General features: G+C 41.4%; 1 protein-coding gene across 14 annotated transcripts in view; it reads left to right on the forward strand.

Annotated features, from left to right (window-relative positions):
• The window catches only part of WWP1 (WW domain containing E3 ubiquitin protein ligase 1), a 137,768-nt gene that overhangs the window by 112,370 nt on the left and 7,671 nt on the right, over nucleotides 1-17,727 (forward strand). For 12 of the 14 annotated variants that reach the window (XM_081496804.1, XM_081496791.1, XM_081496795.1 and 9 more), the window contains 7 exons: nucleotides 1,163-1,322; nucleotides 6,989-7,122; nucleotides 7,212-7,352; nucleotides 8,069-8,189; nucleotides 13,529-13,633; nucleotides 16,220-16,316; nucleotides 16,730-16,802. In XM_081496804.1, the coding sequence (XP_081352930.1) occupies nucleotides 1,163-1,322; nucleotides 6,989-7,122; nucleotides 7,212-7,352; nucleotides 8,069-8,189; nucleotides 13,529-13,633; nucleotides 16,220-16,316; nucleotides 16,730-16,802 (831 nt within the window). Of the gene's footprint in view, nucleotides 1-1,162; nucleotides 1,323-6,988; nucleotides 7,123-7,211; nucleotides 7,377-8,035; nucleotides 8,190-13,528; nucleotides 13,634-16,219; nucleotides 16,347-16,687; nucleotides 16,803-17,727 lie in introns of all 14 variants that reach the window. The other 2 variants (XR_014055759.1, XR_014055760.1) reach the window with 2 other exon arrangements.

The raw sequence follows: 17,727 nt of genomic DNA on the forward strand, positions 1-17,727 counted from the left end.
ACTCGCTAATCTCTGTAGGTGTTTGAGTTGGGAACCCTGTATTAGAAGGAATTGCTATGGAAGACAGTCTGCGTATTGAATTTATTTTATAATATAAATTATTAATCTTTTATCTAGTCAGGTTTTCTGTATTGGACTTTTTAAAATGAGACAAATTAGGTGGTAATAAGTTAGATAATGCCTATCCCACTTAAAGATTTCACCTTTTAAAATTTTAGTTCCATCTTTAACCCATTGCCCAAAAAAACAGTTGCAACTGTTCCATAGTGGCAACGCTGTGTTATCTCAGTATCACCAGCAACTGTTCATTAAAGCCTGTCATTCAGGGCTTCCCTGGTGGCTCAGTGGTAAGGAGCCCGCCTGCCAGTGCAGGGAACGTGGTTTCGAACCCTGGTCCGGGAAGATCCCACCTGCCGCAAGACAGCTAGCCCGTGTGCCACAGCTGCTGAGCCTGCGCCCTAGAGCCCGGAGCACAGCTCCTGACACCTGCGTGCCCTAGGACCCTGCCCTGCGATAAGAGAGGCTACTCCAGTGAGAAGCCCAAGCACCACAGTCAAGAGTAGCCCAGTCATCACAGTTGGAGAAGGCCTGCACGTAGCAACAAAGACCTAGCGCAGCCATAAATAAATAAAATAAATCTTCCTTATAAATCTAGTGTACATAGGTTGTAGAGTGCCTATAAGAGTTAAAGGTACAAAAAATGGAGACATGGCTTTCGTTTTTGAGTTGCTTACAGTCTGGTGGATATAGTGGTCATGTGGGCCAGTCAAGTGCAGAAAAATGAATAATACTGTGAGATTGTTACCACAGAGTATTAAGTGACTGAGACGCTGAAATACACTGGAAAATGCTTCCAAAAATTGCTGAAGTAGATATCAGCTGAACTTGAAAGTGGGATCCCCATAGGCTGAGTTGAAGTTCAGGATTCATACACAAACAAAATATGGCATAGGAAGAAGCACACAATATGTGAGAAACGCCTAGTTTACACTTCAGCAGTGCGGGAACCGGCGGGTAATTAGAATGGACGACTTAGGAATTGGACAGCAGAGTTTTTAAAGGCTGTTGAGTAGAGGTGTGATGTTATGTATGGCTATATTTAAGGTCTGTTTTTAAATTTATATATGGTTGCTAAAAATAATATTGACTTATCTTCTTTTAGAGAATGGTTTTTCTTGCTTTCACATGAAGTTTTGAACCCCATGTATTGCTTATTTGAGTATGCTGGGAAGAACAACTACTGTCTACAGATAAATCCAGCATCAACTATTAATCCAGACCATCTTTCATACTTTTGTTTCATTGGTCGCTTTATTGCTATGGTGAGTCCTGACTTTCCATTACCTATTTATTTACTCATTTATTTATTTATTTGAGCTTTGCTTATTCCAAAAGTATTTTAGAGAAGATTTTTTAAAAAGTGATACATTATCATTCTCGGTTATATGTATTCACAAATTTGGTTACCAAGGAAGTTTGCCTAGAGAGTATCAAAATAAGTTTATTTTTTGAGTTCCTGTGTGAAATCAAGATTGTGAGTATAAGGATTATTGATACAGCCACTTGATCTTTAGAAATCCTTTCATTTAAGCCTAATTGTGGTATGACCACTTTTCAATAAGAGGAAAATCCGAGTTGTATAATCATTGAACTTGATTGATATTTTTGGAGTTTTTGTAGCTTTGCAGAAGGTCTTGTGGGATTATAACCTTCTTGAGAAGTGTTTGTGTTTATATATTTATTTGTACTTTATTATCTATCCATTCACTCAGCAAGTATTCATTGAGTGCCTGCTATGGCATCATAGTATGAATGGGATGAAACCATGATAAGACACAGTGCTTGTTCTTAGGGATATAAATACTGTTGCTGCTGCTAAGTCGCTTCAGTCGTGTCCGACTCTGTGCGGCCCCATAGACGGCAGCCCACCAGGCTCCGGTGTCCCTGGGATTCTCCAGGCAAGAATACTGGAGTGGGTTGCCATTTCCTTCTCCGGTGCATGAAAGGGAAAAGTGAAAGTGAAGTTGCTCAGTCGTGTCCGACTCTTAGCAACCCCATGGACTGTAGCCTACCAGGCTCCTCTGTCCATGGGATTTTCCAGGCAAGAGTACTGGAGTGGGGTGCCATTGCCTTCTCCGGTAAATACTGTTAGAGGGAGACAAATAATAAATATATACTGAGGGAAAGGAAGTGTTGCTCTTTTATTTAATATGAGTAGATGAGGCCTCTCTGTTGGGTAACACTTGAACAGAAATAAGAAAGCAAGGGGTTGAATCATGCAGCTATTATGGAGAACAACATTCGAGGCACAGGGAACAGCCCGAAAAAAAAGGTCTTGGGTGGAAGTACGTTTTTGAATGAAAATATAATAGCGGGCGCATAGAGGGAACGTGGTGTAGGAGATGAGACAGAGGCAGTGTATGGGATCATTCAGTAATTCACCTTAGGGTTTTGAGCCAGGAGTGGTGTGATCTAAGGAACGTAATATGACCATGGATTTTATTAAGCTCAGTTTTCTGCCTTATAGAAAGAGACTGTAATTGAGGGCAAAGGAAAGCAAGAGGAGGAGCAGGAAGGCTACTTGCAACAGCCCAGCTGAGAGATGGTACTTGAGATCTCAAGTTTGGGCTCGAGAGCTGTAGCCGCGGAGGTGGTGAGGCGTGCTGTGGGTTCTGGATGTATCTGTATGTAGAGGCAGTCAGATCTTCTGTCCATTTAGATGCAAGATGTGCCAGTTAGGGGCTGCACCACACTGTAAAGTCTGTGTGTCTGGTTGCAGGTGCCATTTCCCAGGATGGCAGGGTTGTGACAGAGGGGAAATTCGGGGGGCGAAGGGACTCCAGAATTGGGATTTGGTTTAAGATTCCTGCTGACTTTCAAGTGGAGATGTAGAAGAGATAGTTGGATACACAAGTCTGGCAGTGAGGGGATATCTCTGTAAGACGATGTAACCATTTAAAGAATCATTGTGGACAGAGAAGTTGTTTAAGGACGCTTATAAGTTGGGGAGATAAGAAGGAACCGACAAAAGAGCCTAGGCAGAGGAGAGAATCAAATACAAAGGGTTTCCAGAAGACAAAGGAAGAAGGAAGTCTGTTTCAAGAAATAAGAAGTGATCAGCAGTGTCAAATGCTGGTAGGCTGAGCAAGATGAGGTCCAAGAAGTAACTGTTTGATTTGGCCAGGTGAATGATATTCATGTGCAGTGGAGAGGAAGGGTGGATGGGAGGAACCTCAAGAGAGAATGGAAGGAGAAATGGGGACAATAAATGTAAACTAATCTCTTAAAGGGATCTCCCTCGTGGCTCAGCTGGTAAAGAAGCCGCCTGCAAGGTGGGAGACTGGGGTTCGATCCCTGGATTGGGAAGATCCCCTAGAGAAGGGCATGGCAACCCACTCCAGTATTCTTGCCTGGAGAGTCCGCATGGACAGAGGAGCCTGGAGGGCTACAGTCCATGGGGTTGCAAAGAGTCGGACACAACTGAGCAACTAAGCACACACACACAAAATCTCTTAAACTTGCTGTAAAGGATTAAAAAGAAATTGGGCAGTACCGTGAAGTATGTATGGAACCAAGAATGGGAGGAGAATAAAACATGTATATGCTGCCGATGATCAGTAAGAGGAGAAGGGATTTGATGAAGTCAGAAAGAGGGGGGATATGGGAGCAGTGACCTTGAATAGGAGAGCAAGGGGGAGGTGTGTCCAGTGCACAGAGAAGTGCTTCTGTGGCTTCTCCACAGTAGGAGTACCTAGATTCAGATGCTGTTAGGTTTGTGCAAAGTAATTATGGTTTCAGACAGTAAATTTTAATTCATTATAACTAGACTCAAACACATCTTTATTAAACAGAATAGAAACCATTACAATCAACACAGTTTTGCCAATGAGAAAAAAGTTTGCTTATTCCTGTAGCATAAAAATCCATGCTTCGGAATTCCATGAACTCTTGGAAAGCATCTTCTGCCTCCTGCTGGTTGTGGAAGCATTTTCCCTGCAAAAAGCTGTTGAGATGCTTGAAGAAGTGGTGGTTGGTTGGCAAGAGGTCAGGTGAATATGGTGGATGAGACAAAACTCCGTGGCCCAATTTGTTCAACTTTTGAAGCATTGGTTATGCGATGTGCATTCAGATGTCATCAGACGTTGTCCTGGGGAGGAATTGGGCCCTTTTCTGTTGACCAGTGCTGGCTGCAGGCGCTGCAGTTTTCAGTGCGTCTCATCATTTGTTGAGCAGACGTCGCAGCTGTAATGGTTTCTCAGGGATTCAGGAAGCCGTAGTAGATCCGACTGGCAGCAGACCCCCAGACGGTGACCAGGGCCTCGTTCTGGTGCAGCTTTGGCTGTGGGAAGCGCTTTGGGGCTGCCTCTCAGTCCAGCCGCCAAGCTGGCCGTCACCCGTTGTCATGTAAAGTCCACTTTTCTTCGCACCTCACAGTCTGGTTGAGAAATGGTTCACTGCTGTTACACAGAATAAGAGAAGACACTTCAAACTGAAGATTTTTTTAAAATTTCAGTCAGCTTACGAGACACCCACTTTTCTAGCTTTTTCTCCTTTCTCATTTGCTTCAAATGCCACACGACTGTAGAATGGTCAGCTTTGAGTTCTTCGGCAGCTTCTCATGTAGTAAGAGGATCGTCTTTGATGATCTTCGCAGCTGGTCGTTGTCAACTTCTGGTGGCCAGCCGCTACGTTTCTCAACTTCAAGGCTGTCGTCTCCTTTGTAAAACTTCTAACAACCACTGCGCTGTGCGTTTGTTAGCAGTTCCTGGGCCAAAGTGCATTGTTGTTGTGAGTTGTCCGTGCTGCTTTATGACCCATTTTGAACTCGAATTAAAAAAAAAAAAACAGTCAATTTGCTTTTTGTCTAGCATCATTTCTGTAGTCTAAAATAAGTATACAATAAACAGCAAGTAATAGTCATTAGCAAAAAATAAAACTATAAAGCGAGAAGTGTGCATTAAAAGGATGTATAATATAACTACATTTATTTAGAATTTATTCCAACATTCAACGGAGAAGGCAATGGCACCCCACTCCAGTACTCTTGCCTGGAAAATCCCATGGACGGAGGAGCCTGGTGGGCTGCAGTCCGTGGCAAATTACAACAATGCAAAAACCGCACTTAGTTTTGCACCAACCTAACACTAGTGAGCAGGTGTGGGGAGCACAGAAGGTCTCTCGTGGTGGCTCTGTCTCCTCGGTGAGATGGAGAGCACGCTCATTAGTGCAGAGTGAGGAGGCACCAGGGGAAGGAAATGTCACCCAGGAGTCCAGGAGAGGGTGACCGAGCGCAGCGGCTCCCACGGGACAGCGCTGGTCTGAACCCGTCCACGCGGCTGCCTGTGCGCTGCTGGCACGTCCACTGCTCGGGCACAGGCACGGAGCGGGCTGATAGCCGTATTTAGCTAGGCTTTGGATTTTGCCAGAAATCCGAAGCTGTATTGTACGTGTATATACCTTTATGCCAGAGAGACAAGATTTGAAGGTACACGGGAGAGGTGGCCAAGTGGATAAGGTGATGGGCTGCCATTCATCGCGCTCTGAAGGTCCAGGGAGTAATTTGAATGATTGACGATGGAATCTAACCTGAGTAAGGGGAGGACTTCCCTGGTGGTCGAGGAGTTAAGACTCTGAGCTTTCCACTGCAGAGGGTGTAGCTGCCAACCCTGGTTGGGGAACTAAGTTCCCACAAGCCACGTGGTGTGGCCAAAATTTTCAAGAAAAACTGAGTAAGGGGAGGAATAACTTCATAAGGGGGCTGAGTGACAGTGACGAGCTAACAAGTTCCCTGGATTTTTTTAGATCCCAGTGGGGTCAAAACTTGCTGGTGTTTACTGCTGAAGGTAGGGAGCTGGAATGTCAGGTGCTCTTTGGAATTCAGTTTGTGAAGGAATTGCAGTCAGTGCTAATAACAGTGTCGAGGGCATGGTGTTGAGGACATTTACCTAAGTTAACGACTAAGGTCATGGAAAGGATTAAAACGTGCCAGGGTAGTAAAAGAGTCGTCAGTGTGGACCGTGAAATCTTAAAAACGATGACCCTCGTGTTGAAAAAGCGTGGGATTGAATGAGTAAAGGGGGAGACCGGAAGCTCTAAGGATGACTGCAGAGAGGAAGTGGGGGTGGTGAGCCGGGAATGTCGAGGGCTGGCATGGTCTTGCAGGCTGGGGCAGGTGAGGGAGGTGACATCAGTGATGAGAAGCAACACGCACCCACTCCCAGACTGTGACAGGGGGGTGGGAGAGAGACAGCCAGCTCCCTGAGAGGATTTGAAAGGAAACAGGGTCCTCAGAAAAACGCCAGATTTTTGTTAGAACAAGTTGCCAAAGGATCTTCAAAGGGTGAATTGAGAATGTGAGGGATCTTGCTAATGATGGACCATGAGCTTGAAGAGGACGAAACACAGTAGGGTGGTTTTGAAAGTCTGGAAAGATGTGAAATCTGGGAATCAGATTTCAAAGGAAACAGGCAGGTGGTGGAGAGTCAAGGGGCTGCGGGTCTGGGGCTTTCTGCGTTGGCTCCTGTGAAGTCAAGACAGGGTTAGTCCTAAAGATCCCTTAGGCAACGGTGGGACAAGAAAGGGGCTGGGGAGGGGTCTTCCCAGGGGCACAGGGAGCCCCCAAACACCTTCTTTTCTGTGTCCAGTGGGGTTAATGTAATTCATGAAACATATTTAAAAATGGGAGTTTGATAAGGCTCCATTATCATCGTCTTTTAAAGTTATTCACAGGACATCATAGAGCTAAGTGTTTGACCTCAGTTAAAGAGATACTGTTTTCACTCTAAATTTGTTTTTCATACTTACCATTTTATAGAATATTTTACTTTAGTTTTCATGATTTCAGTCTTCTAGTTTTCATGATTTATGCAGATTAATTATTAAGTACTTTTTTGCCTGTAAAGCCTTATGATACCTCTGCTATCATTGTGCTCTGAATAGGAAAATTGCTACTTTGTAAATTTTTTAAATTTTTTGTTTTTCTTGGCAGGCACTTTTTCATGGGAAGTTTATTGATACTGGTTTCTCATTACCCTTCTACAAGCGTATGCTAAGTAAAAAACTGACTATTAAGGACTTGGAATCAATTGATACTGAATTTTATAATTCCCTTATTTGGATAAGGTTTGAAGATTTATCTTTCAATAAGGTATTTTCTTGAAACCAATTTTACATATTTTGTTAATTAGTGGTTGTATCTCTCTATCACCCAGAGACAACAACATTGAAGAATGTGGCTTAGAAATGTACTTCTCTGTTGACATGGAGATTTTGGGGAAGGTTACATCACATGACCTGAAATTGGGAGGTTCCAATATCCTAGTGACAGAGGAGAACAAAGATGAATATATCGGGTAAGGTGGTTGTCCCTGCTTTCTGCAACTGCTGGAGCGCGTCGGTGCTGTCTCTGCCCTTGTCTTCACGCCTTGTTTGCGCCTCTGGGGACGTGGTCCACATTCATTCCCTCTTTCAGTGATCCTTTTAAATTATTTTCTCTCTACTCAATCTTCCTCTTAATTTATAAACATGTTGCAAAAGCACTCAAAAATTCAAATATAGTTTAAAAAAAACCCACTTCCCTTGCCTCTGACATACATTTATTTTAGTTCTTCCCAACAGTACTAACGTTCTTGGAAAAAAGTGTATATGATGACCTCCACGTTCCCACAGCCACTTGCTGTATTGCTTCCTACCTTGTCTGGATCAAAAATCAGAGAACACTGGTGCTAAAGAAGGGCTTTCCAAAGCCCATGCACGTCTTCATTTCTAGATGAGGAGATGGAGGCACTCTGTAGATAGTAGCAAAACCAAGTCTGGAACTGCACCTGACTAGCACTGTAATTCTCATTCCTATTCTATTTCACTTTCCCTTTTTAACGTATTATTTTAATAGTGCTCACCACACCTTCCTATTTGAAACTGTGCTCACTGGAATTCGACAATCCATACAGCTTACTGATTTTCTTCACTTTCTCTTTTAATGATGGTTAAGAAGTACTCTGTGTTTTAAATAAAGCCTTTTACCTTACATAGAAAGTACCATCTTCTTAAATACCATCTTTATTTTCAGTTTAATGACTGAGTGGCGTTTTTCTCGAGGAGTACAAGAACAGACCAAAGCTTTCCTTGATGGCTTTAATGAGGTTGTTCCCCTTCAGTGGCTGCAGTACTTTGATGAAAAAGAATTGGAGGTTAGGATCTTTTATTATGCTATTATAGGGAAAATTAACGGGAGGAGGGTCTGTTGTTAACGCTTTTATAAAAGAATGTCTGCAAGCTTTAAAAACATATGGCACCATCTTCAGCCCACTCTGATTCATCAAAATGTTTAGGGGGTATAAAATTCCCACACTGGGTAAGGGTCTTGAGTTCTCCCAAATGTGATGCTATCATAATGCAAAACCATCAATCAATGCCAACTCTTAGGACTCCTAAAGAGTGCAAACTTATTAATAATTGGGGGAACTCAAGTAGGGGAAATCATACAATATTTGTCTTATTGTGACTGCCTTATTTCAGTTACCATAAAGTCTTCATGGTTCATCCATATTGTAGCATGTGTAAAAATTTTTTTGCTTTTTAATACTGAATATATACAATATACAGGTATACATATACAACATATATGTATATATTTTCAATATTTGCTATATATATATGTAAGTAACATACATATATATATATGTTTGATTATGCCAAAGCCTTTGACTATGTGGATCACAACAAACTGTGGAAAATTCTGAAAGAGATGGGAATACCAGATCACCTGACCTGCCTCTTGAGAAACCTGTATGCAGGTCAGGAAGCAACAGTTAGAACTGGACATGGAACAACAGACTGATTCCAAATAGGAAAAGGAGTACGTCAAGGCTGTATATTGTCACCCTACTTATTTAACTTATATGCAGAGTACATCATGAGAAACACTGGGCTGGATGAAACACAAGCTGGAATCAAGATTGCCGGGAGAAATATCAATAACCTCAGATATGCGGATGACACCACCCTTATGGCAGAAAGGGAAGAAGAACTAAAGAGCCTCTTGATGAAAGTGAAAGAGGAGAGTAAAAAATTTGGCTTAAAGCTCAACATTCAGAAAACTAAGATCATGGCATCTGGTCCCATCATTTCATGGCAGATAGATGGGGAAGCAGTGGCTGACTGGGCTCCAAATCACTGCAGATGGTGATTGCAGCCATGAAATTAAAAGACGCTTACTCCTTGGATGGAAAGCTATGACCAACCTAGATAGCATATTAAAAAGCAGAGACATTACTTTGCCAACAAAGGTCCGTCTAGTCAAGGCTATGGTTTTTCCAGTAGTCATGTATGGATGTCAGAGTTGGACTATAAAGAAAGCTGAGCGCTGAAGAATTGATGCTTTTGAACTGTGGTGTTGGAGAAGACTCTTAAGAGTCCCTTGGACTGCAAGGAAATCCAGCCACTCCATCCTAAAGGAGATCAGTCCTGAGTTTTCATTGGAAGGACTGATGCTGAAGCTGAAACTGCAGTACTTTGGCCACCTGATTGGAAGAGCTGACTCATTTGAAAAGACCCTGATGCTGAGAAAGATTGAAAACAGGAGGAGAAGGGGACGACAGAGGATGAGATGGTTGGATGGCATCACCGACTCGATGGACGTGAGTTTGAGCAAGCTCCAGGAGATGGTGGAGGACAGGGAAGCCTGATGTGCTGCAGTCCATGGGGTCACAAAGAGTCGACCGGTATATCACAAAGGTCACAACTGATATACATGATACACCTATGTGTGTATTTTCTTTATCCATTCATCAGTCACTGAATCTGTGTCTTCATTCCACCTTTTGGTGATTGTGAATAATGCTGCTATGAACATGAGTGTACAGATAACTCTTTGAGACACTGCTTTCAGTTCTTTTGAGTATATACTCAGGAGTGGTATTGCTCTATCAGATAGTAATTCTCTATTTAACTTCTTGAAGAACTGCTACCGTTTTCCATAGCAGCTGTACCATTCTCCATCTCCACCAAATGTATATGAGGCTTCCAGCTTCTCCACATCCCTGCCTATACTTGTTATTTTCTGTTTTCGTGTTTAATGGTAACCACTCCAGTAATAATAGTATGAGCTGGCTGCTCACTGTGGTTTTGAATTATGCTTCCCTGATGATTAGTTCTTGTGAGTTCTCCAAGTCTCCCCCATGTAGATTAGAACGTGGGGAGGGCCATTTAGGAAAGTGCTTGCTTTTCCCCTCTGCCACCTTTTGGGGGCAGTATTTTAACTTCAGCCATCTTGCGTCCTCTGTTAAGAAACTTGGTTTGTCCATGTAATCAAAATGTGCATATGAAAAAATTAGCATTTTAAGTTTTATACAGTAATAGTCCTATGTAGGAATTAGCCCTCTAGAAACTCTGACACTGGAAATACATGAAATCAGGACTCAGAGCCTGAATTACAGGTATACTCTGTAAACCTTAGTTAACATCATTCCTAACAGCTTGCTTACACAAATTAGCAGAAATGCATTAGTAGAATAGAAGATACTTTTTTGAAGATACTTTTTTGAGTAGTATTCATCATTTTTTAAATCACCAACTTTATTAAGAATGTGAAGAAAATGAAACAATTTTGCATCCTCAAAATGCATGCATCTAAAATACTCCATACCCTTGGTTAAGAACTGCTGTCTTGGGGGCCCACTCGGTGAAAGAGGGGTGTTACGACAAGAGCCTGACGTCAGAGCTGAGAGGACACCACAGCAGCAGATAAAGAAAGATATTAGTAGGTACACACTTTTCTGTCACCTTGGTAGTGCTTAGAGTCTTCTCACAGGACGCCTTGGGAGATAGTCTGGCTACATGGTAATTTTCTAACACAGGTAGGGAGACTAAAGCCCTAACTGGTTGCTGATTTGCTTTAAGCTCACAGTACAGGGCGACGAGGAAATAGAAATTTGCTTTGTTTTGTCCTGTCTTTCTCTTGTTTCTTCTTCTCCTCCTGTTCATCGTCTCTTTGAACCGTGAATAATACCACAGCACCAAAAGAATGGTTATCCATGACCATGCCCCTTTCTACGGGTTAAAATCTGTTTGTAAGAAGATAAAACAGTCATTCTGTATAAAAACTCTTCATCACACTAGGAATAGAAGGCAGCCTTCTCAGTTTGATAAAGGGCAACAAAAAAGATAAATCGTAACGTCATCCTAATAGTGATATCTTCAGTATTTCTCACTGCGATTGGAAACTCAGTGATGTCCACTCTCACCACTTATTTGTACCGGATTCCAAAGCCAGTGCAACAAGGCAGAAGTAGACGCAAAAAGCATAAAGTTTGGAAAGAAGTAAAACTGCCTTTATTCACAGATGATAACATTTTGTCAACTTAGAAAATCCTAAGGGACCTACCAAAAAACAACTAGAAATGATAATGAATTTTAATAATTCACTGTAGGGTACAGGCTCAGTAATTTAAAAAATCAATTGTATATCTTCTGCATGCTAGCAGCAAACATTTAGAAATTAAAACTTCAAAGTTTCATTTACTAAACCATAAAAAACGAACAAATTTAGCCAAAGGCAGGTAAGAACTCTATCCTAAAAACTGGAAATATTGCTGAGAAAAAACTAAAATTTTAATAAGTGGAGAGATATTTCATGATATGTATTGGAAAATTCAGTATTGTAAATATCAATTTTCTACAAACAACACAATCCAATTAATATCCTGGTAGAATTTTCTGTAGAAATTGATAGGCTGGTTCAAAAATGACAAGGAAATGCACAGGTTCTTGATTAGCCAAAACAATTTTGAAAAAGGACAAATCTTACAGGATGTTTACTACCTGATGTCAAGAATTTTTATAAGCCATAGTAATTAAAGTAGTGTGATATTTGTGTGAGGATAGACAAATAGGTCAGTGGAACACTTATTAGAGTCCAGAATAGATCCACATACGTATTGTCAATTATTTTCATCAAAAGTACTAATATATTTTGATGGGGAAAGGGGAAAAGTCTTAAACAGTGATTCTGGATTAACTTGATATTCATATAGAAGAAAATTAATTTTGACCCATATGTCAACTCATAAAGATTAATTTGAAATAAATTATGAACATAAATATGAAAACTAAAAATATAACATAGTAGAAAAATCTTAGTCTAGACCGAAGTGTCTTAGGAAGAACACAAAGGTTGTTGGACTTCATCAAAATAAAAGCTTCTCTTCAAAAGATGCTGTCAAGTAAATGAAAAGGCAACCTACCTGCTGAGAGAAGCTCTTGAGACAAAGGTGTTATATACAGACTGCGTTAAAAACCTGTCACTCCGTAAAAAGACAATTTTTAAGTGGACAAAGACTCACTTCATGAAAGAAGCTCTACTGATGGCATATAAACAGGGGAGATGCTCACTAATCATTGGGGAAATACGGATTCAAACTGAATGAATTGCCCCTTGGGACAGCGCTGTTAGCCCCTTGCAGCGTTAGACCTGCCTCAGCCTGGGCCCCGGCCGCTCCTCCAGCCGGTGTTACTCACGTGGGAATGAGATACATGTGTTCACAGAAGAACTTGTCCATAAATGTTCGTCTCAGTTTTATTCACCAAAATCAAAACTTTGAAGTAACCTAAATGTCCATCAACAAGAGAATGGGTAAATAAATTGTTGATATTTACATAATGAAACACTGCTCAGCAATGTGAAAGAACCACTGGTATCCATCACAGCGTGAGTGAATCTCATCGACATTCTACTGAGCGGGAAAAGAAAACAGAAAAGAGAAGGGATGAGTGCAGTCTGTCTGCTGTGCTCAGAAATCTAGTCTGTGGGGAAATCACCGATCACCTGGAGCCAGGCATGAGGATGGTGGTCATAACTGTGACAAGGTTCATAACAAATATTCTGCCTCTTGATTATGGAGGTGGTTAACAGGTATATACTTCTATCAAAATGCATCTCACTCTGCTTAAAATATGCATGCTTTATTGTGTGTAAATTATAGGTCATAGTTGATACGAGAAATAAAGTATTACAGAGCTTATTATGCCCAAAATAGTTTTCATCCCATATATGACAAACTAGAGTTATTTGAAAATTTTACATATCTAGAATATTTTATTCTCAGAGTCTGGATAGATGAATAACAGGAGGTTAGTATACTTTTAATTTTAAATAGGTAAGGTAGCATAGATTAAAAAAAAAGAAGAACCAGAAATTTATGTTTAAAACGTATTTATAATGTATGTGATTTGGGATATATGTGTAGTAAAAGTGATTGTTTTTGTATAGCCATTGTTTTTCTTGAAGCATAGTTACTTTTGAATGTTTTTAATTTCAGTAAACATGAATAAGATTAAGAACCAAAGAATTCTGCATGTTAAATTGCCACACAATTTAGTTAGACTTGCTTTTCTGTGATCATTATTTGATGTACACGTAGCCATTGACATAATTATGCATATGCACAGCTGGACATTAGCAGATTTCAGTCCTGTAGTTACTCTCTTCACTAAATCTTTACTCTGACCTGATATTGCCCTTGTTTCCCAGGTTATGTTGTGTGGCATGCAGGAGGTTGACCTGGCAGATTGGCAGAGAAACACTGTGTATCGACATTATACCAGAAACAGCAAGCAAATCATTTGGTTTTGGCAGGTATTTGCTTTTATCTTTTTGAAACTAAACACTGAAAGAAAGTGTTTTCTGATGAAGTGGTAATTTTTAAGGTTGAGACTGCTTTTGGACATGGTATTTAGTCTTTGAAATTTAAATTAGAAGTGGATAGTGTAAATACTTGTTCAAGGATTTTCCGTTTCTTATTTCCTAAATGAAAGAACAAATGACCATCTTTAAATAATAGTTTAATGGTAATGGTTTTAGGTATAACATTTCTTTCTAGTAGTATGAAAGTATTCCATAAATTCTACTTAATTTTGAAAGTGAAAGAGGAATATGTTTTTAATGAGAAAGTCAATGAAAATACTTAATTCCTCTAAAGGTGGTAACATGCCAGCAAATTAGCACAATCTAGAGGGTAATGTGCAAGAATGACTTTCCTTTCCTTTCTCTCTCGCCCTCTCTTTCCCTCCCTCCTGCCCTCCCTCCTGCCCTCCCTCCCTCCCTCTCTGTCTGTGCATCAGGGGAACTGAGGAAATTGTAATGTATCAGTTCTGTAATTCCATACCGTTTTGTCATTCTTTTTCTTAATGCAAATTAACAAAAATATTGGAGAATAATATTTTTCAATACAGGATTAAGGTTAAAGGAAGTTGTATTTATCACTTGGCTTAAAGGAAAATATATATTATATGTAGACGAAGTGTCTGCTAGTACATGAACACAGCCTCTGAGAAGGTGGAGGGCGCCTGGGCAGGGAGCCGGCCTGAGGCCGAGGTGTGCACCTGGGCTGTTCTCCCCGCTGTGCCCTCCTGCAGCCTGAGCGCCACACCATGTGCCCGTGTTATCTATTGTAAAAAGGAAAAGTAGGAATAACTGTTTTCGAACCTAAGACACCAGAATTGCATCGCATCCAGAGTATGTGCAAGTACCTGTCATCTCCCCTTTTGGCTCTTTACCAGCTTCCTTGTTGACATTCCCTTTGGGTGTTTCTTTCTATATACCTGAGGAGCTTAAGCGCTGGGTTATGTAAACCCAAATGAATAGTTGTGTTCTCTAAATGGGATTTCCCTGGAGAAGGAAATGGCAACCCACTCCGGTATTCTTGCCTGGAGAACCCCATGGACAGAGGAGCTTGACGGGCTATGGCCCATGGGGTCGCAAAGAGTTGGACACGACTGAGGAACTTCACTCACCCACTCACTCAAATGGGGTTTGTTCTGGGGAAGGTGGTGAGGTTTATGCCAGCCATGTTAACCTCCATTTCTATGTCTTGATGAAACATGTTCCCTCAGCACAATTCTGTGCAGAAACTTTTTTGTTTTGTATTTAACACATTTTGTCTTCTTGTTAGCTAAAGTTTAGTCTCTTGTCTTTAAGATACATTTCTACTTTCACTCTGTCCCCTAAGTTCCTTGCCTTCTGTTGTAAGACACTCAGAGCAATTCAGATCAGTATTTCACATTAGCTGTCTGTGTCCACTTTGAAAAGAAATAGTCCATGAAGAGATACATTTTTAGAAGAATGCATACTTTGGGTTTTCAAGTATGAAGAACATAGTTGGGAAAGTGGTGTTTAGTGAAAGAAAATAGCGCGAACTGCTGAGAGTGCCGGTTGAGAAGGATTTGTTCACCGTTGGTAGCTTGCAGGGTAGTCAGCTCAGGTCAGGGTAGCAGAGCTTTAGAGCTCAGTCAGACCTGAGTTCAGATGTTAGTTCTGCCACTTATTAGCAGGTCGAGAAGGACAAATTATGCCACCTCTCCAGGCCTCCATCTTCTTTTTTTCTAATTACTTGTCTGTTTTTGACTGTGCTGGGTCTCTGTTGCTGCTCACAGGCTCCCCTCTAGTTGGGGCGAGCAGGCTTCTCATCGCGATGTCTTCTGTGTCACGGAGCACAGGCTCTGGGGCGTGAGGGCTTCTGTAGTCATGGGTCCTGCGGTCTAGAGCACAGGCTCAGTAGTTGTGGCCCACGGGCTTTGTTGCTCCACGGCACGTGGGATCTTCCAGATCAGGGATCGAAGCCGTGTCTCCTGCATTGGCAGGCGGGTTCTTTACCACCGAGCCACCAGGGAATCCTGGCCTCCATCTTTTCACATGTATAATGGGGATGCTGATGATAGTACCTGTCTCATAATATTGTTCGGAGAAGGCAATGGCACCCCACTCCAGTAGTCTTGCCTGGAAAATCCCATGGACAGAGGAGCCTGGTAGGCTACAGTCCATGGGGTCACTAAGAGTCGGACACGACTGAGCGACTTCACTTTCACTTTTCCCTTTCATGCACTGGAGAAGGAAATGGCAACCCACTCCAGTATTCTTGCCTGGAGAATCTCAGGGACGGCGGAGCCTGGTGGGCTGCCGTCTGTGGGGTCGCACAGAGTCGGACAAGACTGAAGTGACTTAGCAGCAGCAGCAGCATAATACTGTTGTTAGGGCCAAATACAGAAAAAGCATATGACACATCTTCTCTGTTTTCATTTTCCTCCTAAAAATAGAAGATTGGGCTTTGAAATCAATACAAGAGTTGTAAGTTAATTTGGAACTAGAAATAGAATTATACATATGGATTTCTTAGTACAAATAATTTTCACCAGGTCATAAAGTAAACTTGATTTTGTTACACAGTTTGTGAAGGAGACAGACAATGAAGTGAGAATGCGACTACTGCAGTTTGTCACTGGGACCTGCCGTTTACCTCTGGGAGGATTTGCTGAACTCATGGGTAAATGCAGTTTTCTTTGTAAATGATTTTGTGATAATGCATTTAGACACACAGCAGACCTAAGCCTAAGATTATTCTTCTGTGCTTTATGTAGGGCATCTATTGAAAGAAAGACAAATTAATGGTTAATATCAAGTACATTCGTAAGATAGGTATGAAAGTCTGCTCTCAGAGGCTGGTTGGCCATTGCTTTGTGAAGGGAGCACAGTTCTGTAGACACTGATCTTTCCTCTTTGTGATTCCGATTGCTGGATTTCTGCAGCATTAAGAAGCTTCTCTGGGCAGAAGCCACTTACATTGTAGTTTATTCTGTATCATTCATGTTGATTCTGTGACATGTTCTGGTTTGACTAGTTGTCAAAACTAGAAAGTTTAAAGGACTAAATAAATTTTGTCATATTTTCCTGATTTAGGAAGTAATGGGCCTCAGAAATTTTGCATTGAAAAAGTTGGCAAAGACACCTGGTTACCAAGAAGCCACACATGGTAAGTTCAAAAATCTTAAATAGGACAGTGACTGAGTATAATTGTTGATTCGTTAGTCAGAATTTCAGTTGTTACTGATTAATATAGCACACTATAACTAAACACTTTAGAGTGACTGGTTAATATAAATACTCAAGAAATGTATCCATTGATTCGATAAATATCTAGAGTACCCACTAGGTATAAAGTAAGATCGAAGTGCTCCCTGCCTTTTATGAAGTTTGTGCTCCATCGGAGGTGAGGGCACAAAACACAAACAGGCCGACACCTCTTTGCAGAAGCTAGGAGTCCTTTAAAGGGACCGGGAGGACAGCTGGAGAGGGCTCTCCACCACCTGGGCGCTCAGGGAAGCTCCCTGGGAACAGGGACATTTACGTTGAGTTTGACAAGGAGCGTGCTGTGGGAAGAAATGGGGAGTGTATACTTCGAATAGTCATTTTTTATGGAAATGAAAGATGACTTGGTATGAATGGAACTTAATGATTCCGAGGAGGAGGATAAAAGAACTTGGAAATGTGGGCAGGGGCTACATTATGTAGAAGTTAATACGCTATGATGAGCAGTTAGAGTCTAAAGACAATTAGAAGCTGTTGAGGAGTCTTAAATAGGAATAATGAGATCTAAGAAAAACAACTCTGGCAGCAGGGGGAAGGAGGGAACTGGGTGAGTGCGAGCAGGGAGGTTAGAACTGTTAGGGTCATCCAGACAGAAGATGGTGCTGGCCTGAAGGTATGTGCTGCTTTCAGGAGGTCAAAGCCAGTTTTCACACTGTCCTTTTTTGCCTTTTTATTGTTTTGACATTTGCACTTGTGGTACCAAAGTAATGGTGGGTCAACAGCTGTTAACTTAGTACAAGTCAAGGCAGTGACACCAAACTGCTGTCTCTGCATTTTTCAACACCACACATTTGAAGTTTTTAAAAAAA

Source organism: Giraffa tippelskirchi, chromosome 6 (assembly GCF_054371585.1).
Source record: "Giraffa tippelskirchi isolate mGirTip1 chromosome 6, T2T-mGirTip1v1.2.pri, whole genome shotgun sequence".
Lineage (NCBI taxonomy): Eukaryota > Metazoa > Chordata > Mammalia > Artiodactyla > Giraffidae > Giraffa > Giraffa tippelskirchi.